Source organism: Anoplophora glabripennis, unplaced genomic scaffold, assembly GCF_000390285.2.
Source record: "Anoplophora glabripennis isolate ALB-LARVAE unplaced genomic scaffold, Agla_2.0 scaffold3, whole genome shotgun sequence".
In the NCBI taxonomy this organism is placed as follows: domain Eukaryota; kingdom Metazoa; phylum Arthropoda; class Insecta; order Coleoptera; family Cerambycidae; genus Anoplophora; species Anoplophora glabripennis.
In genome coordinates, this window is record NW_019416486.1 from 2,243,782 (window position 1) to 2,263,719 (window position 19,938).

The 19,938-nt window shown below is 32.6% G+C and overlaps 4 protein-coding genes across 5 annotated transcripts; 2 read left to right on the top strand and 2 right to left on the bottom strand.

Annotated features, from left to right (window-relative positions):
- Positions 1 to 306: 306 nt before the first annotated feature.
- Positions 307 to 4,651, bottom strand: LOC108917566 (Golgi resident protein GCP60). 2 transcript variants are annotated; one of them, XM_018724243.2, is made up of 6 exons: positions 4,486 to 4,651; positions 4,140 to 4,428; positions 3,861 to 4,039; positions 3,651 to 3,781; positions 3,334 to 3,577; positions 307 to 2,341 (listed from the first exon to the last, which is right to left on the bottom strand). In XM_018724243.2, the coding sequence occupies exons 1-6, from the start codon at positions 4,649 to 4,651 to the stop codon at positions 1,998 to 2,000; spliced, it is 1,353 nt and encodes a 450-aa protein (XP_018579759.1). In that variant the 3' UTR covers positions 307 to 1,997. The 2 variants fall into 2 exon arrangements, with proteins under 2 accessions (XP_018579759.1, XP_018579748.1); XM_018724232.2 differs by having other exon boundaries at positions 3,639 to 3,781.
- A 117-nt stretch (positions 4,652 to 4,768) lies between these two features.
- LOC108917559 (CWF19-like protein 2 homolog) lies at positions 4,769 to 7,176 on the top strand. Its single transcript, XM_018724220.1, has 2 exons — positions 4,769 to 4,857; positions 4,916 to 7,176. The coding sequence occupies exons 1-2, from the start codon at positions 4,855 to 4,857 to the stop codon at positions 6,866 to 6,868; spliced, it is 1,956 nt and encodes a 651-aa protein (XP_018579736.1). The 5' UTR covers positions 4,769 to 4,854; the 3' UTR covers positions 6,869 to 7,176.
- A 97-nt stretch (positions 7,177 to 7,273) lies between these two features.
- On the bottom strand, positions 7,274 to 8,452 carry LOC108917572 (26S proteasome non-ATPase regulatory subunit 8). The gene is made up of 4 exons (XM_018724257.1): positions 8,266 to 8,452; positions 7,846 to 8,214; positions 7,595 to 7,780; positions 7,274 to 7,474 (listed from the first exon to the last, which is right to left on the bottom strand). Exons 1-4 carry the CDS (start codon positions 8,371 to 8,373, stop codon positions 7,337 to 7,339), a joined length of 801 nt encoding a protein of 266 aa, XP_018579773.1. The 5' UTR covers positions 8,374 to 8,452; the 3' UTR covers positions 7,274 to 7,336.
- Positions 8,453 to 9,424: 972 nt separating this feature from the next.
- Positions 9,425 to 10,814, top strand: LOC108917143. Its single transcript, XM_018723614.1, has one exon. It carries the CDS (start codon positions 9,563 to 9,565, stop codon positions 9,959 to 9,961), a length of 399 nt encoding a protein of 132 aa, XP_018579130.1. The 5' UTR covers positions 9,425 to 9,562; the 3' UTR covers positions 9,962 to 10,814.
- The last annotated feature ends 9,124 nt before the right edge of the window (positions 10,815 to 19,938 follow it).

Sequence of the window (19,938 nt, forward strand, 5' to 3'; positions counted from 1 at the left end):
AACCGGCCTTAGGGGCCCTCCTCCTTTTTGAGTCATTTGCAAGTTTATAATATAGTTTTAAATACAAATTAAAGAATAAAATTCCAAAAACTACATTTGCACATTTCTTCCATTCTTCATATGCAAAAGTTCTACACCAATGAGTTTTTTTTGTATTCAAAATTTATTAGCAACAAAGATTGTTATTAAAATTGTTAAAACCGATATTTTTTTAAATAACCTACGAAATCACCCGTTTATTATTGGAACGTACTTAAACGTTATCTTTATTTAAATTTATGTGATTCGGAAAAGTAAAAAAAAAAATATTGTAAACATAAAATTTATTACATATTTTACAAATTTAGTTACAAATAATAAGAAATAAAAAAGTAACATAACACTTTTGGATTGTTTACAATTGTTGTGAATCTTACAAATTATACTTTATGTGAAAACTGTCTTTTGGAAAAGCCTTTTAATACTCTAAAATGTTCACAGCAACTGTAAATCCCCATGCCATGAAAGCAGAGTACAGTACATCCAACTTACACGCTTTAAAAGACACTGGTATTTTATACCAGAACTAAAAGCCAATAACTAAAATTCAATGTTAAACTTCGTTATTGGTTAAATTTGTAAAAACAGGATGTTTTGATAAAAGGTGCCATAAATTCAGGTGCAGATAGAAAATCGAAAAATAAAACAATTTTTTCTTATGGATCAGATACAATTAAGCTTCAAAAAACATTTTTTTAAATAAAATTTTGGTTTTATCTTTTATGAAAAACAATATATTGCATTGAAATTTGATACAAGCATGTTTTTCAGGATACTAAAAATGTCAATGTTAGTTTTCAATTGCGTTAACCAGTCTTTTTCAGATATACCTAACAGAACATACTTGACAGAAATCGATCGACTTTGAAAAAGACAATGGTTTTCCAGAAAACAGTAACTTTCTAACAGACTGAACAAGAACAAAAAATAGAAAGTGAATAAAATCCAGAAGATCTAACCTCAAAACAAAAGTTACTAAACGCCAATGAGAATATCGCAACTAGCGACCTCTACAAGATAACCGAAAACTAACAATATTAACGTTTCATTTTCAAAACCTTGAATGTACAAAATTTTAATGTATGTACGGCATGTTTTGTAAATGATATGACAAATATGCAATTTAAAAAATGGCACCTTTTACTTAAACTTAACTCTATCTTAAAAACAAAAGACAATAGAACCACGGCTGAAAATTCCTAACAAACGAAATTAGAAACCTAACTCGAAGTTTCCTGGAAAGTTATTATATAACTTCAATTTGGGAATAGAAAATAAAGAGATTTTAAGGCTTTCAAGATCCTTGCTAATATTTAAAGTATGATGGCTTTTTGCGCTGTTATGCCTGACTTTAAACCCTAGAAGAACCAATATTTACAAAGGCCAGGCCTAGGAAATCTAATAGTGGGTCTACACCCACAGAGTCTAGCCCGAGAACAACAAGGCCAAGTCAAAGATTCCTAGCAAAGGTTAAGAAATTGAAAAGTAATTCTGTAACTAACTGTAAGTTTTAAATCAGAAGTTTTGACATTAAATTATTATTTTAACTGTTAGGTAGGTATTCTATGACTATGCTTCACTGTAAAAAATCAGCTGGCATTTCGATGTTCTATCAGTCTCTGAATTTATGGCACCTTTTTTCAAAACACCTCGTATATTAAAGGATTGAACTGTAGTCTGCCAACTCCACAAGAGCTGATTTTATTGGATTGATCTAAGCTATTTATAATAACCATAAGTCTAAATAAACAAGTCTTGAAATTCTTTGAAAATTTATGTAAGTAAAGCAAGGCAAAGTTTATAAATCTAGCAGAAATTCAATGGTAAAAAATACGAAAAATGAACCTTTAAATTCTTTATGACGCAATAAATAATTTTTGTATATTCGGAAGAGTACGCTAACAGTTGCACCGTTATAGCACAGCATAACACATAAAAAAAAATAAATTACGCAATCTTTAATGGGTGTAATATACCCTGTAATACAGCGTCTTTGACCTCCATAATGAATAAGAGTTATCGAATTTAAGCAGATACACCCCTTTCCCTGGATAGGGATGCGAACCGGCATACACCTCGTTCTGACAGTCTCGTCTGTAAACAGGAACTATTTCATGGAGTAACGGTTTGGAAATACCATTAATCGATATAGATCCAGACTCTAAGTCGTTTGTGCGGATAGTTTCATCATCGAATATTTCGTCTTCATCTAAGTCCTCCATGTCCTCATCATCGCTTTCAGACACGTGGACAGACACTTCTTCGCTGGTGGGAGTACCAAATTCAAAATAAACTCCAAATCCTAGGAAATGGTTAAAGGGGTGTTACAACTTACTCAAATTAAACAATTAGACATCTTTAATAAATGGGTAATTTATTTTTATGCTGCCACTCTAGAAAATATCCCCGATCATTTTGGCATCACCCTGAAATCTGCATGCTTGACCAAACTGAGATTTTGCTGAATAGATAACTGCTACGAGTCAGACCTATTTGTTGCTTAACTTAATTATCATTAATTAATTAGTGGTTACAAACATCAAAGAATGCAGTAAAAAAGAAACAATACAAACAAAAAATGTATAAGAACAGTGGAAGTACAAAAGAAAACGAAACAAAACATCTAAATTGTTACAAAAGTTGTTGGCAACTGTTAAGCTTCGAGTAGATTCAACAATTTGAAAGAGTAAAAGAAAAACTGAAGAAATTGGAAAATAACTTTTTTCTGGGGCAAAAAAATGAAAAAATGAGGAAATAAACACTTAAAAAAATACTTATTATTTTGAAAATTTACTTAAAGATCTTAAGGTGTCTGATGCTTATCAATCCAGAGCAACATGGTAGGACGTACTGTTATTTGGAAAACTTTTTCAAGGAATTTTATATATCTGAAAATATGAAGGAATTTCTCAGGTTCATGGAAATTTTTTAAATCCAATAGTACGAAGTATTGATGCTGGAAGTTACTCCGATAGGCTTTCAAAAAATATTCCCATTGTTGGCCAAATATGGAAATCTAAATTCGTTCAAAATAAATTAATGGTGCTAAATTCCACTTATTTATAAAAAATGTTTTTTTTAATATGTGTATTTTTTCAAATATATAAAATTTTAACTGTTTCATTTATACGGATTTCGGAATAGACGAGAGATCTGATGGCAAATTTAAACAGTTATTTACCAGTATTCCAGTTTTGTTCAACACATTGATTTAAATAAAAAATATCCTAAATATATTTCTGTGTACCCTGTTCAACACTGATTTTTTTTTAAATTATATTACTATTATGTTACCTATATCGTAGTGGTCTGTAGCAAATTCCCAAAAGAGACGTGAGCCCTGAGGATGTGTCGGAACTCGGACCGTAACGGTTTCTCCATGGCCAACCCTGACCACCCCATCTCCTTCCCCTTGTGAAACGCTTTGTTTAAAAACATCTATGTCCGATCGAGTCCACATGCTAGCAGCCACCAGTCCCGGTTCATCCGATTCTTCTGCTTCCTGATTCGTATCATTAGAATTATCAGCAGGTTTTGACTAAAAATAAATTAGTTACATATATTTACTAATTAAATTAAAATAGTTTAAGTGTACTCACATCTTCACTTACTTTTTCCTTATCACAATTTGCATTTTTATTGGTTTCTGGATCTCTTTGTGCAGCTTGTAACTGTTGCATGTACTGTATATAATGCTGATCTTGTAATTGCCTTATTAAATTCCCTTGTTTTTCGGGATCACCTAATACAAAAATTAAGTTGCAATAAATTTCTGATTGATAATAGTAAAGATTTTTTTTACCCATATAATTATTAATTACCTGGATATTGCTGCTCAGCATATTTCCTAAACTGATCATAAGTTTGTTCATTTAAAGCCTGTTGAATTTGCCGCTTAATAGCTTCTTCCTTCAATAATTGTTCTTGTATAAATTTTTCTTCCTCACTCTTTTTTAACTTCTCTTCTTCTTCGATAAGTTTACGAGATTCCTCCTCTTTTCTAAAGCAAAATCTCAGTTCGTCAATTGCAACAAAAAGGAGTTTCACATTATATATAAATAAAGTAATATGGCAATTACATATCTGACTTCACAACTTACGCTTTTCTCTCTTTTTCTTTTTTCTCCCTTCTATGTGCTTCTATGTAGGTGGAAAATAAAGGGCAGCGTCTACTAAGTAATTCCACAAAGCCTGTTCGAGCCTGATCACTGGAAAGTTGACCTAATTTTTGCCATGCCAAACGTCTATCTCTTCCTACAACATCGAACGCTCCCAATGGAGGTAATTTATGTATTGCTTCTGTATATGGTCCATGAAGAACTTGTTGAGAAAACGCTACTAATTGTAATTTGTCCTCATAACTAAAGTGAACTGCTTTGCCTTCTTTCTCTATAAAAATCATATATAAAAAAAGTAAATAAATAGTTCTATCAAGTGATAAATTACCCCTGTAAAAATTAAATGCTAATTTATACACTTCTGTTAGCGGCAAGCCATATTCTAGGTTTTCACTTACTACGTAATTTTCATTGACTTTTTTGTCGTTTCCTTGTTCTATTGTAAAGTTTCCAAATTTTTCGGAAACTTGTGAAACGTCACACTCAGTGGCCATCGCGATGATGATGTTCGTGGCATAAAAAACATTAAGAGGAAAAAGTTACTAGAATTTGGTCAATTTTCTAGCGTTTTTCTTGACTTTTGATTGGTAGTAGTTTATTAAACTAACCTAAAATAATTAACAGCACAGCTACTTTCTAACCTAAACATAAACAAGTTACTCAAAAATCTTAATAGCAGGTACTTTTAAATCTGAAAATGGTAATTTTTTAATTCAATTAGTTTATTTTTTCCGATGTTTGAGTTCTACAATTTCTAGGGAAAGCACAAAGAGGAATCAAAGAAACATAAGAAAAACAAAAAGAAGATAGTCAAAAAGCAAACAAAGAAATACAGTTCAAGTTCAGAAGAGGAATGGGTTGAGAAAAAAGTTAATACTAGTAGTTCATCATCTGAAGAGGAATATAATAAAAAATCATGTTCCCGCAAACAAAAATACTGTTCGAGTTCAGAAGAAGAATGGGTTGAGAAAAAAGTTAATAGTAGTAGTTCGTCATCTGAAGAAAATTATAATAAAAAATCTAGTTCGCACAAAAGAAAATACAGTTTTGAAGAAGATAATCGAAACACATCTTCAAGCGATGATGAAACAAAGAAAAAGAAAGAAAAACCAAAGCATACTGGTGATTTAGGTGGTTCAGTAGTTGATAATGAGAGTGATAAAAATCAAAGGGAGGATTGGATGGGTCTACCAACCTGTTTTTTAACTTCTTCGAATTCTGATCGAAAAAAGGAAAGAGATGAAGTAAAGAGGTTAAAAAGAGAGAAACAACATTATGATCCTAGACTCTGTTCAAGAGAATTAAATCCATATTGGAAGGATGGTGGTGACGGTTTGCCAAAATTTAAAAAACCAAATATAGACGATGAGCACGTTAATTACCATAATACAAAATCACAATGCTACAATGAGACTTCTAATTGGAGGAAGAAAAAAGATGCAAAAGAAATTGGTTTATCTGATTCTATAAAGCTGCATTCAGGAAGTAAGTTGGAAAATTCAGGTGCAAACCTGAGTGGTACAAATAGTGATAACGTCTTGTCAGAAAAGGAATTAAATTTACTGGCAGCTAAACTGGTTAAAGCTGAACTAATGGGCAACATAAAACTTGTAACTGAATTAAAAGATAAATTAGATAAGGCACGAAATTGTCAAAAGGACATTAAATCGTCAAAGATACAGGAAGAGGAAATATTATTAACTCATACTGACTCTCAGGGCAGATCACAACCTTTAAAACAGCAGTCGGAATATGGAGAGTCTTCAGGTTCCCATAAGAGAAAAAAGAAAGTCGAGACACATAGAGATGGACAAAGGGTTAGATATTTCGCCGATGATGATAAATATTCGTTAAAGCAGATGTTTGAAAGTGAAAAGTATAATTCTGTGGAGGACCAAAACAGTGAATTTGTGAAAATGGCTGGGAAGATTCGTAAAAATGATGATTTAGATGATATATTCGCAGACAACATTCGTAAACAAGAATCGGATTCAAAGATTGACGCCAAAAAAAGGGACAAGGCAGTAAACGAACATCAGAGGATTGCTAAAAGTTTAGATAATTGTAACAGATGTATTCAATCAGAGACGATGCTAAAGCATCTTATGGTATTCATGAGAGAAACTTCGTACCTGGCTCTTCCATCATACGAACCCTTAACTGAAGGACATTGCCTCATTATTCCATTTCGACATGTACCGTGCTCTACTCAATTGGATGAGAATGAATGGTCTGAAATCCTTGATATCAGAAGAGACCTAGTGAAATTATTCCATTCTAAAAATGAGGAAATAATATTTTTTGAAACTGCCATTTCGCTTAATAAATTTCCTCACATGTTTATCGAGTGTATCCCAATGCCAAAAGAGGATGGTGATATGGCCCCTATTTACTTTAAAAAAGCTATCGATGAGTCGGAAACTGAATGGGCTCTTAATAAGAAGCTTGTTTCTTTAAAAGGAAGAGATGTTAGGAAAGCAATTCCAAAAGGTTTACCTTACTTCTCAGTTTCTTTTGGTATGGAACAGGGTTTTGCACATGTCATTGAAGATGAGCAAATGTTCCCTAGAAATTTTGCACAAGAAATTATTGGCGGAATGTTAGACGTTCACCACAGTAAATGGAGGAAACCTAAGAGGCAGAGTTTCGATGAACAGAGTAAAAGAGTTCTGGCCTTCTCAAAAGATTGGAAAGAATTTGAACAAACTTAAATAACTTTGTTTTTTATTACATAATTTCAAAATGTATGTACATAGTTTAAAAAAAATTATATATTTTTTAGTGTCAAAAAAATATAGTGAAACGTACACAAATAACTTTGTAATTTCTTTTTACTGGTATAGTTGTTTTTTTTTTGTTTAATGAAATGCATTTGATAACAAAAAATTCCCATAAACAATTTGGGCTGCATTCGATAAATCAATAGTAAAGGGCTCTTAAATTATTTATTCTTACCGTTTTAACAATATTTTCAGTGTTATAGCAGCTAGTTTTACCATTATTTTGTCACAACTGTGAACTTATCTTCCTTAATAGAGTCAGTTTTTTTATTCCAAATTCGTTACATTAGGTAATCGTACTATCATTTAAGGAAATATTTAAGAGTTAACATTAAAAAAATGTAAAAAAGGATGTTTATTAAATTTATGAAAAAAGAAATATTAAAACATAAGGAAAATTTACACAATCATTTCCAACTCCTTAGCATATTCAATAGCTTGCACAGCTAGTTCATTTGACGGAATTGGTTCATGGGTCTTCTTAATTTCCGGAGTAAAGTGAAAAAAGTTGTCCTTGCCCAATTTCCACTTCTTGTTCTAGAAGGGAAATTAAGAATACTGTGTGAATTATTCATTTAAGAATAAAAATATTTATACTTTTAAACCTTTGAACTATACCCAACAAACGGCTGATACGAAAAACATAAATTTTTTTACCTTTGTTGCAAATGATTTGGCAGCCTCTTCACTAGGTAGATATAACATCCTAGCGACATCTTTAAGTGAAATCTTTTCATAAGCTTTCTCTAAGCACACGGCTATTTCTCCTCTTATAGTATCTAACAAAATATCCATAAAGAAATTGTAACTTTTAGCTGGTACATTACCCTTGGCTAAGAAAATCTAAAAGTCATCACATCCAAAAATAAAAATATGAAATTATAAACGACAATTTCAATAGACTATACCTTATTGTAACTTCCTTCCATTAAATATTGCTCAATGGATAACGGATGTCTAATGTATACATCATTCTGTATATGGTCAGCTGGTAGAAGTTCCAATTCTGTGTGAAATTCTGCAACTCGGTTTTGTGACAATAAAAAGAGCAAATTCAAACCAAGCAATTGATATTTAAACGACGATTCAGGTAACTGATTTTTGTAGTCAAAATAGTAACATTTTAACTGGGCGATGTATCTCTCAAATGATGGAATATTATTTGCTGCAATGCTCCACTGTACTCCAATTTCTAATACATCTCTAGCTAACAGTAATTCCTGTTTGGAAGCTGTAGCATTTGATGTTGGAAGAAACATTAAATTTGTAAGTTCAAGCTAAAAATCAGTGTTGTTAATAAGGTTAGACTTTTATAATAAATGTTTTACCTTTAAGTCCGACAGAAGTTTTTCGCATTTGCTTAAATTTGGATTGGTGGTATTCCATTCCGTTTTTAGTTGCTTGTACAAAGCCGATACTTCGTTCACTTTAGACATTTTTTTTTATTTGAAAAATTTGAAACCCAGGATGAATCTTTATTTTTACTGTCAAATGTATACTTCTCTAATCTAGGGTCAAATGTTTGTGTTAAGTTGACAATGTTGACATTTGGCAGCAGTAACACCAAGTATCGTGGCAGCACTGGTAACAGTGGTACCGCACTAAAAAACTCAATGACACTAACAAATAGCAGAGGTACCAATGCGTCAATTACATTTATCCCTAAATATTAGGCATGTTCATTTTTATCAAAGTCTAATATCTGATGTATCAAGTTCAAATTTAATAACCATGTTTACAGAGATGAGTACTAAGTACGATCTCAATTTTTGTAGATTTTTTTGGCGAAACTTAAAAATATTCTAAATTCTCTAATACATAGCGCCATCTGAAAATAATTATGGTAACTGCTTAAAATAGCTTTCATTTTGGGAAAGAAGAAAACTATAATTTATTTACTTTCGTTGTTCCGTTGTTCAGTTGTTGTTCCACGAACCTTTGCCTGAAATTTAAAATATATTATAATTAGCGCACATACTTATAATATAGCTATTATATTTGCTATTTTCTCTTTGGTGAAGACTAAAAAATTATCTTTTTTGATATTTTTAAAGGGAGAATGTTATATCATATACCTACAGTTAATTATTCAAACACACCAGTTTGCAAATCTAAAATATTTTAGATAATTAATTTAAGTAGTTTTAATTTAAATCCTTTAGTAGTGACATCTACCGACTCAATAATCAATATTTTTTGACTTGCGGCGCAATCTCAAATCTACGTTCTAGAATTTCTCTTGACATGAGACTGATAATTCCATATCATATATTATAATTTATGTATTATACGTCACATAATCAATATTTTCTACATTTTGTTAATGATACGTAAAATAATTATTTAGTTTTCCGGTAAATAAATTTGTTTTCATATGTAAACGCATTAAAAGCACCGTCACATGCATCTTCCCCACCAACGAAAATCCAGCCAATCAGAGTACTCCTAGTACGTTGTTCCGTGACATAAAACAGCTTTGTACACACGGAAAGCCTCATTTACAGCAAGAGAATTATAGTGTGAATGTGATCCTACCTGTCAGTTTAAAATTTTGAATTATTATCCGCAACATAAGTGTGCAATATTTGTTTTCGTTTTTCCTAGTGATTTTTTACGATAACAACAATGGCTTTTATGATGCCAGTGGTAAAAAACGATTGGGATATTTACAAATCCAATCGTTCCAGAAGAGTTTCGGAATGCTCGAACGCAACTTCTTGCCGGTCAAGAAAAGTATCCGAGTGCAGATCTGAAGGGCCTAGTTTATCAACATCGCCTGGGTCCGACTTTATTACGTCTCCAACTCACCGCTCTGTGCCGGCAAACATGTCTTCAAGACAATACTCCAGGGCAAGTTCTAGAACCAGCGAGGGCAGTCTGCAAAGTCCTGTGAAAAGTGTATCCTCATCTCCTCCCAAAAGTGGATCAACAGCAAGTCTCAACAAGTTTCACACCAGGCTGCTGGACAAGCTGAAGAGGTCTTTGAGAACCAAAGACTCGGATAACGAGAGGACTAGTTCATGAGATAAGGATGAGGTTTCTCCCACAGAGAAGGACTCGGACTCCACCTCCTAGTGAAATGAAGACTTTAGGTCAATGACTACGTTGTATTAACGGCCGAAGCTAACCGGACTGCGCTACGTATGTTCAGGTATAGCAAATGATATGTTGTCCTGTGATATGTAGATTATTTTAGAAAATGTATATACTTATTGTATCTAGCTTTAAATTTATTTACAAAGGCTAGCTCGGTCGACTTAGTGAGATTTGTATGGTGGGATGATATTTTGTTTACCAAATAATATTTTTGATCTCCAAAATGTCTAAATTAATCTAAGAAAGATATTTACTATTCTGTGGATCATCAAGGCACAAAATTTGTTGTTTAAATAGAAATCGTCAATTGTCATCCTGCTGTAGTTGAGGGACTGTTTAGAAGTTAATAAAGGTAGCTTAAAAATGACTTAAACGAAAGACTGTAAAGAGGAGGCATACTTAAGGAGTTTATAATATAAACAATATTTGCTTGTTAATATCAGATAGGCTGTAGTATATAAATGTAATAATTGGTATCTAGAGGGGGATATTTTTAGTGTGAGGATGACCAATATTCTGGTGCCCAAATGTACCGATCTACCACTAAAAAACACTGCCCTCATCGGTTTTATATAAACATTCCAGTTTTAATATTGTATATCGCATCTAACGAATTTCCTACATGTACAATAATATTTCAAAATAAATTGTTTGGTCATGATATATACCTTGTTCGATTTATTTCTGCATTGTCAATGTCTAATATGTATTGGAAGTGTGCTAAATATTGTGAAACCATTGTATTTGTTTTTATTGAGATTGAATAAATAAGTTGGAAAAATATTTGTGTTTCAATGCTCTTTTCCATTGCCTGTAGATGTGTAAGTAAACTTTCTTGTCGAGGTGCAATGACCTGCCCCAAGGTAAAATCATTTTTGAGACTAGAGCTAATCTTATCATTAATATTTACACTTTGTCATATTTTAATATTGAAATCAATTAACAATTCTGATTTAAAAGTAATGCAAGAGTTCGTGAATCACCACGACCCGCCTCTCTGTGATACGCAGACGGTTGGAGGATTGAGTGGAAAATTACCGGCTAGAAACCCATTTCCACTACATCAGTACGTTCATGATGATAATATATCGACTAACCTACTGGATCTAAAAATAGAACGGCGCATTGCAACTGCCTTACTGCTTGCTTAGGATTCGTCACGAATGATGTACGCTAATATTTTATAAATTATTCATTAAATTATTAGAGAACAATAGCCGAGAGAGAAGAAAACAGAATTATTTATATCTAATTTACAAGCAATATATTTCAATAAGGTATTAGGTACCTATTTATTCCTTTATAATGAAAATGTTATCTTGTTTGTATGTGTTTTAATGAATAAGTGTAGTATGTTAGTGACACTTACAAAACAATAACTATGTTCGGTTGAGTAAATATTTTCAAAATAATCTATAATGTTTTGGAAGCTACGTTTTCTGTATACTACAGGGTGTCTAAAGGGTCTGTACAACACTCCAACAGAGTCGAATAAGTCGATTTAACTAAATTTGCCCTAATCCAAGAATTGACATAGACCACCACCAATTGATAATATCGGAGCTACAAGGTGTCAAAGTTGAAAAAATAAATTTTCTTTAATATCTTTCAACTACTTTGAGGTAATTTCGTATCCGGGGGTTTTTTGGGATGAGAAATTCGAATTTATCGACGATTTCGTTATATCTTCTAGAGGGCGCCACAAGCGACCATTAGAACGCATTTAAACTGCTAAAACTTTTTCGTGCTACGGTGTATTTCACTTTGAGCTGGAAAAATCTCCCCCAACTTAATAATATCTCTTTGATTACGCCTATATGACTATTTTAATACGAAATTATTTCCTAAAAAAATTTTGTCTTTAGTCCAAACTTGATATTGAGGTGGATTTCAAGAAAAATAGGGAAATCTTCGGATAGGGTGTTTATGAAAAAATGAAAATGAAAATTAGATTAGTCATTGGCGTATGCATAAAAAAGTTAATAGGTGGCTAAGGATTTAGAGATAGTTAATTTTTGTAAGTTTCATTTTGATCCCAGGAGTCTGTGGTTGAATGGCGTTCTAACCTTTCGGATATCCTTCAACCAGCGCCGGATTAAGCCTCGGTGGGGCCTGGGGCTTGAAGGGAAGGGGTCCTCTTAAACTTTCTTTATGAGGAAGCAAAAGTCCTTTTAAATTAATTAATTTAGTATGCTATTTTCTTAATATTACATTTTATATGTAATACAACATACCTACATTTCCAATGAAAATGATTTGTTCAGGTAAAAAATAGCATTAGAAATTGTCATTAAGTGTTTTTATTACCGTTCATTAATCTGTTTTTTTTTAATTTTTTCCAATAGCATGTGGGGCCCCGGAGCCTGTGGCGCCCCGGAGCCTGTGGGGCCCGGGGCTACAGCCCCCGCTAGCCCCCTGGTTAATCCGGCTCTACCTTCAATGTAGGACTAGCTGTATTTAGGGTTCCTGGGGACAAAATTATACAGTATACGAAATAAATATGAGATAAAATTCAATTTAATTATCAAATTGTGTAGAATCTAAAATAAAAAAGTTGGAAAAATTTAAGATACTAGTAGTAGACTTCCAAATATAATTTCCTGGAACTAAATACTAAATTCAATTAATAAGAAAATATGTTATTTTCACAAAACTTTTATAGTTTGGATCTCAAAATAGCTTGAGCACCAATTAACAAAAGGTAAGTAAGTACAATATTTTAAATGGAAATATGAAACATATATTATGACATAAAAAACACACTAAATCAATAAATGAAAAAAAAAAATACTTAGAAGTGAAATTCAATAATAATTTATTAAATGGAGCCATAAACCGTATACATTTATAATCCTGTTATAAATAAATTGGCGCAGATGGTTAATCTTAAACTTTTTTAATAACTGTATTGCATACGTCAATAGAATAGAACATGCAATTTATATATTTTTTTATTATTTATTGGATAATAGAGCTTAATGCGATTTTAATTTTTACTGATAAAATATTCAGTTTTAAGTGGCAGATGATAAATGCATCTCCTTAAATTTATTGCAAATAAAAAAAGTAATAAATATGTAAAAAGTGAAGTTTTTTATCAAAATGTAAGGGATAATGTGAAATAAAAACTTATCACTACTACATATGACTTATGAGTTTTTTTTATACAAAGTAAACGTACATTACAACTGTAGAGCTATTGAACTTTCAAGGGCAATGGGAAAACCTCCATATTCCAGAGTACTAATTAATTTCTTATTATTATTAGCGCTAATAACCAGCACGTGATTATCGATTAACAATATAGGTATTTTTTCCCAGATAATGGAAGCTTTACCACCTACGTGGGCACGCAAGTAGCTTGTATTATTCAGCAGTTATCTAGCTGTCTACTAACGAATTATGTGATGGAAATTTCCGCTCTTTCTTCGTTTACGTGCAGATATGAAATTGAATAATAAAGGCGATAACGGAGTGGAAGTTTTCAAAAGGTAATTTTATATTCAGTAAATATTTTCCACTATAAGCTGTGTGTGTGTACAAGATGACTAAAAATATGTAAATTAAATAATATTAATTAAAAACCTTATGGTTTCTATCAAAATTACTTCTAGCGTCAATTTTGGGACACCTATTCGCATTGGAAGCTATGGCAGACTCTTTTGGAGATATGGCCCTAATTTTTTAGAACAAATAATTTTTACTTTATTTTTTTTTAATTCTCAAAATTGTAAACCTACATTTTCAATTGTAGGTAAGTGCCGTAGATAAGGGGGTCAGTTTCTTTGATATATTGTAACTTCTACGCCTAGAACTTTTTAAAAATATTCACTTAACTTGACCACTTATTCACAAGATGCGCGGAGCAAGAAGAGAGTCCGCAGTGGGAGTGAGTGAGAAAGACAGGAGACAAATGTAGGGTGTAAAAATTTTACTTAGGGTCTGGTAAATATAATCACTTAATGAAGGTTTTTATTATGTATTTAAATATACGAGTAAATTACTTTACTTAACCCTATTTATACCTATTTCAAAGTATAGAATATAAAATAAATGATCTTATTCAATGAGTATGGATAGTAAATACAATAATGTAATATATTTCTTTTGGGCTCCTTTGCGCCCATCCAATTTCAGAGATCTGGTTACGTGACTGATTGGAACTACCTAAATACAAGTGATTCCATTGTCATTTTAAAAAAACGCAATATTGTTTTGTCCTAAATTCCATCTTTCCAGTGATTACATCTTTATTTAAGAAAAACGCAATACAGCTTTACCCTTGAGATGTCGTCATTAAAATTAATGACAAACAATATAAAACTATTTAATCTAAGCTGTCAATTACGAATTATAAAATAGAAAATCTTAAACAAAATGTAATCCTCAGATTCAGATAAAAAAATTGGGTCTTGTCTAAATCTACAGTGGTTTTTGTTGCAGGTACGTATTTGTTTACAAGCCTTTTTTGTCCTCGGTCCGGCGCCAGGATATTTGCTTGCTGTGCTAAGAAAAAATATTTACTTACTACTTTTTAAACAAATTTGTTACCAATAACGTATAAAAAAATAAAAGGCATTCCAATAAACAAAAATAGCAAATTAAAAAATATTCTAGCTGAGAATAATGAATAAAAGTTATAAGAATCATTTTATAAAAAATGAAACAAATATTCTAATAAAACTGTCTTATTTTCAAGTCACCACACTTTCCATTCGTAATTGAAAAAGCGGAAAAACTGCTTCAAACAAAATCCGTCTCCACTGGAGTCAAGGATGACGTCTCAAAGGACCTACAACCACAGTGCGACGATCCCGAGCGAGCGGCCAGGCAATTAGAATTTTCACCTCACTTTCGAAAATTTCACTGTCGCGCTCCAAACCGCTCCAAGCAGCCACAAAACAGTCTCTACAAAGATAATTAGTAATTAGTAGTTGATAAGGGCCGTTGCCGTCAACAACTCCCTATAGGACGATGCGGCATGGGAAATGGAAAAGTCTCATTTTCCAAGACTCCCGTCGACGCGCCCAAAAACCATTCCACGCATCCCAAACTACCCGAAGCAGTAACCTTCGTCCCCAACAACACGATTTGCGTGCCGAGACCGAAAATTAGGTCCGAATTTGGAAATTCCAGAATTTTCTTTAAGCAGGGTCGGACCCCAAAGTGCGTATGTATAACTAATCACACCACGGGCGGCTCTTTAGCTGCCGAAGCTCTTCAAGCTTCCTGTCTCAGTCCTTGTCTACGACGAAAACTCCTAATACCCAGCTCATTAGCTGTAATCACTTGTCTTCCTACGAGACGCAGTGTCCAAGCTCCTACAGCCTAGGTTTCAACTAGGGACCTCAGAACCAAAATACAAGAGCCTATAGCCACCACACAAAAAAAACTATAAAGTCCTAGTACTCGAAGTGTTAAAAAATCCTAAGATTTCACAGAGTCAATGCAAAACATTATACACGGACAGTCGAAACCCTCAAAAACTTACTACTCCTGTACGAGTTCAACTGAAGCTGTAGTTGAAACTCTACTCGAACTATACAGTAAGTGAAGTGCAACATCTGTGTCTTGGATTACAAATTATATTGTGGACTCTTCTTTGGCAGCCAACCAATACGTCAACCATGGAGGAAGAACGCAGGCCTCAGACCCCCTGGCGGCCCCTTTGGAAAACCTCTCGGAGGATGCGCACGAGCCTACTGAGAACCCTCTTATCGCCAAGCGGGCGATTAACCTCCCAGCACCGTTGACAAAAGAGGACCCAGACCAGTCCGTTCCATCCGACATCATCCAGAGAAGAACGGGAAAGGCCCGATGTGCCACAGCCCGGGTCGGAGCGACAATTCAACCCGAACCGGTATCTAATCCCAGAGAGTATACTCACCTTTGCACTGGTATATTAAAAATCTCATATAAATAGTCCATTCATTAAAATTTTTTTATGAATAACTATTTAATTTTTTTAAGATATCTAATTGAAATTTTACAGAGTTGTATCTCATAACAGCACACTTTTTCTGGGTTTATAATAAAAAAAAACGAGGAAGGGGGTTAGAGAACCTATTTCCCCCCTCAAACGTTCTTCAGTAGTAGCCTGTGGTTCAAAAGTATTATTTATTATCACAATTTTAAATGCAAAACTAATGAATCAAAATTACATTTCATAAATATTTAAATTTATTAATGGTTATTTTACATACAGTCCTAAACTATAACAACTATAAAGCTAGCGTTTGACGATGACAAGAGATTACGGTATTAAGCGAAAACCTAACTAAAGCTTTTACTCTTTTCCTCTCCTTGGAACGTCTGTTCTGCAGAAATGATGGAACGAAACTAATTCTGAATTCTGAATTTCTGAAATGGAATAACCCTGACAAGTCACCTGCCAACTAGGGATACGTGCGCGCATTGTATATGTGCGGAATTTACTTACTTCGGTGGCTAGACGGTTACTGGATAGGACTGCTCTTTCTGCTAGTCGCTCAGGAGTCTCAGGACTGAAACTGAATTCCCAATTCAGCTCAATTGCCAGACTTCTGTGGCGAACGGTGGCGGCTGCGCAGTCTTCACAAGCTGGACTTATCACTTGGCTATCTTCCTGGTGTACTGTTGGACTGGACCGCTCCCTGCACTACAGTCTTCCTTTGGTTCGTGATGGTAAAAGTCCCTGCAAAAATTCAATTCAATGTTTTAAAGTATTTAAAGAATAACAAAGTTATCGATAAATCTTTTTTAATTACAATTTTAATACACTGTATATTATACCTATATAAAGTCCCAATATTTTGGTTGAAATAATCCAGCAACTTGGTTTACTATTTTGTAACACACTGTATAATAAGCAACAATTAAGTTTTAATACGTACACCTACCTAAAAATTATAACGAGCTAAATTACGGTCCTTAAAATAATGTCGCCTCATTTTTTCACCTTCTGCCGGCCCTGCCAATATTATAAAGTTTTGAGTACAAAAATGACTGAATATAGATTTCGAAAATAAATATTCCTACGAAGCTTGTGTTTTTCAATACCGAATGCGAGTTCTAACTTTTCTACGTGGGTTCGTTGAAACTAGGAAACAATAAACAATTTTTTTTAGTGAAAACACGTCAAAATTTTATTTGTTTTGAAGCGACTGTAATGTTAGGATAATAATGTTCTTGTTTTTCGCTTTCGTTACGCAACCGTGGGACAAGTAAATTTAGCAGAGAATAAGCACGGCCAAAAATAATTGACGGCTTGCCAAAATTTTGCGCAAAAACGGCGCCGCTGTTTACGTTTATATTTAACGGCCGCGACGCTGTAAGATCTACGTGGATACATTTTTTAGACGCCTTTTAAAGTATTTTTTTTTATTTAAATAATGACTGCAGCGACGCTTTTGAAGATTTGGCAGTCAATTCTATTTGGAAACTGTCATTAGATGATCTCATTCTCATTCACTCCATTGATGTTTTATATTTGAAAAAGTAAAGGCTGTGCATTAAGATACTTAGTAATTTCAATGATACTCAAAAAATTTTTTTTCGCAGTATCATTGGAATGATTTTTTTTATAAACAGTGGCTTCCTAGATATACTTCATGAACCAATTATGATGATCCTAGTATTTCAAATTTCATCTCTTATATACAAATTTCATCAATTAAAAAAGCAGAATAATAATAATAAATAATTAAGTTTCTGTTTTAATCTAAAATTATAAGAATCATTGGAAATGTCTAAAGATTTTCGCTAATGTTTCCATTAGCCTGTGGCTGATTTTCCTTTCCCTGGCGTTTCCAATATCTGCTAGATTTTTAAACTGAAACTTAATAAATTAAGAAAAAATAAAACAAAAAAAGAATAAAAATATTCTGTAATAGAAACGTATAATATTTGCTATTAAGGAAAAAGTTTTTAGATTTCCAGAAATATTTGTTTAAAAGAAATCGCAACAAGCCTTGGATTATCCACTGAATCGTCGAAATTAGTTCAATAAGTTTATCTATAAGGTCACCGATTATAAAAAAATATATCCTTTTACAGCACTGAATTTTCGAAATCGTTTGCAAGAATCTGACCGTTGTATTAAGTAGTAAATAGTTTATAAAATTTTTTCATTAAAAAGTTAATACGTGTTATTATTATTACCATAACTTATAGAAAGGTACGTAAACTATTTGTTCAGGGATTATCTGAATATATTAATAACAGATAAACTAAGTACTTCAGAAAAATATTGATAAAATCTTTCAAGCGTAGGTGTACGAACAAACAATTTGTTACCTACCGATAAATTTCGGACTTTTATTAGTTTCCTGGATGTTCGATTTTAATTGGTTTCCTCCAATAATTGATGCTGTGTACCAATTTTTTGTCAAAGGTAGTCAACATGAACTGACTATTCAATTTCCAGAGCAAATTACGGATTGTCCATACGAGAGCAATTTCATGCGAACTCATTTAATTCCAATCTCTTTGAAGTGTCATCTTCAGTTAATGGAAGTTTCGAAGTTGGTGCGGTAATACACACATCCTGTCAAGCAATTCAAGGATAATAATTCGTGTCGATTCAACCACTCATATTTGTCAGTTATATACACGGCTTATCCAACTTATGATTTATTCAGTTTTATTTTCATTCGTTTTCTTCTATAGAATAAGATTGGTCCATCGGGAAAATATAGTTGCAACGTGCCATATTCATTGTCCAATATTTATAACGAGACCTTAAAATTGTCAATATACTAATTAAAAGGTTCAATTAGTTTTGTAATAATATCCTACTAACTAATATGTACATAAAAAGAAAATTTGTTTTGAAAATTATGTGAATTATCGTCATCCTCATATGTATCTAGAATATTGTCTGTAACCTCCAGAAAACTCTGGCTGTTAGAGAAATGCTATAGTCAACTCCTGCAATGATCAAGGTAGAGTTGCTGTTTAAGTTTTTATACAGAGTGCTTATTCGACTGTCAAACTTCTACGAGTACAAGGAGTTCCTTGGCAGGCCCCCCGTAACCGGTTGTGCAACGCACGCGGGCGCCACTTCAAAGGGGCGCCAAACCGAAGGTTTGACAAAAAAGAATTTTTAAAAATCCAGAAAAAAAAATATCAAAAAAAATTTAAAAAAAAAATAATGCGCAGGGTGAATAAAAATAAGTAAATGCCTTTACTTGTCAAGTTTCAAGCAAATACTTAGTGGCCACATTTAGTTTGTTAAGGATTAACAAGTATTAACTTTCGGATTGACGGGTAAAAGCCAAGTTCATTGTTTTTATTCACCCGACCCAAAGTAAGAAATATGAAATATTTATTTTGGTGCTACGACATATTAAATTTTCATACAGTTTTAACTTAAGGTTTTATTAAACACTTAGAGATGAAATTAATAATTTTATCAATATTTGTATGTAATATACATAAATAATATTTTTAAGTTAAACTACTACTTTAAATAAAATCTGGTGCACTAAAAACGGGAAAATAATTATTAGGACACATTATGAGACTTTCTAAAGATTCTAACCTCTTTAAAAATTAACAATTAATTTAAAATGTGGGATGTAGGTTAAAATATTTTTTTAGCGAACTTGCCCCCCACGTTTTTATTTTTAATTGTTAAATGTTCCAGAGGTCAGGATATCTCAGAAATATTTTTACCTATACTTTCTATTTTTTGGTTTTTAGTTTTTCACTTGACTAGAACTACCTCTACTCTACGACTGAAACATTAAATGATAAAAAGACCTTTAAAACGAGGTATCACTTGATCTCCTTTTAATTTAAAATTTTTAAGGGCAGCTCTCACCCTCGCTCAGGGGTTGATACTGTGGGGTTAAACATAAAATATGATAATATAATATTTTCTTGGAAACCTAAAATATGTGCGGAAAGTTTTGTAAGAATCGGTT

What these genes read in the sequence shown, in the direction of transcription:
- LOC108917566 (XM_018724232.2), bottom strand. Translation starts at nt 4,651, where the DNA reads ATGGCCACTGAGTGTGACGTTTCACAAGTTTCCGAAAAATTTGGAAAC. An exon ending in AGCATTTAATTTTTACAGGG is followed by an intron (nt 4,429 to 4,485) that starts GTAATTTATCAC and finishes TGATTTTTATAG; the next exon opens with AGAAAGAAGGCAAAGCAGTT. An exon ending in AAAGAAAAAGAGAGAAAAGC is followed by an intron (nt 4,040 to 4,139) that starts GTAAGTTGTGAA and finishes ATTTTGCTTTAG; the next exon opens with AAAAGAGGAGGAATCTCGTA.
- LOC108917572 (XM_018724257.1), bottom strand. Translation starts at nt 8,373, where the DNA reads ATGTCTAAAGTGAACGAAGTATCGGCTTTGTACAAGCAACTAAAAACG. An exon ending in TGGAAGGAAGTTACAATAAG is followed by an intron (nt 7,781 to 7,845) that starts GTATAGTCTATT and finishes GATGACTTTTAG; the next exon opens with ATTTTCTTAGCCAAGGGTAA. An exon ending in CCAAATCATTTGCAACAAAG is followed by an intron (nt 7,475 to 7,594) that starts GTAAAAAAATTT and finishes TTTCCCTTCTAG; the next exon opens with AACAAGAAGTGGAAATTGGG.
- LOC108917143 (XM_018723614.1), top strand. Translation starts at nt 9,563, where the DNA reads ATGGCTTTTATGATGCCAGTGGTAAAAAACGATTGGGATATTTACAAA.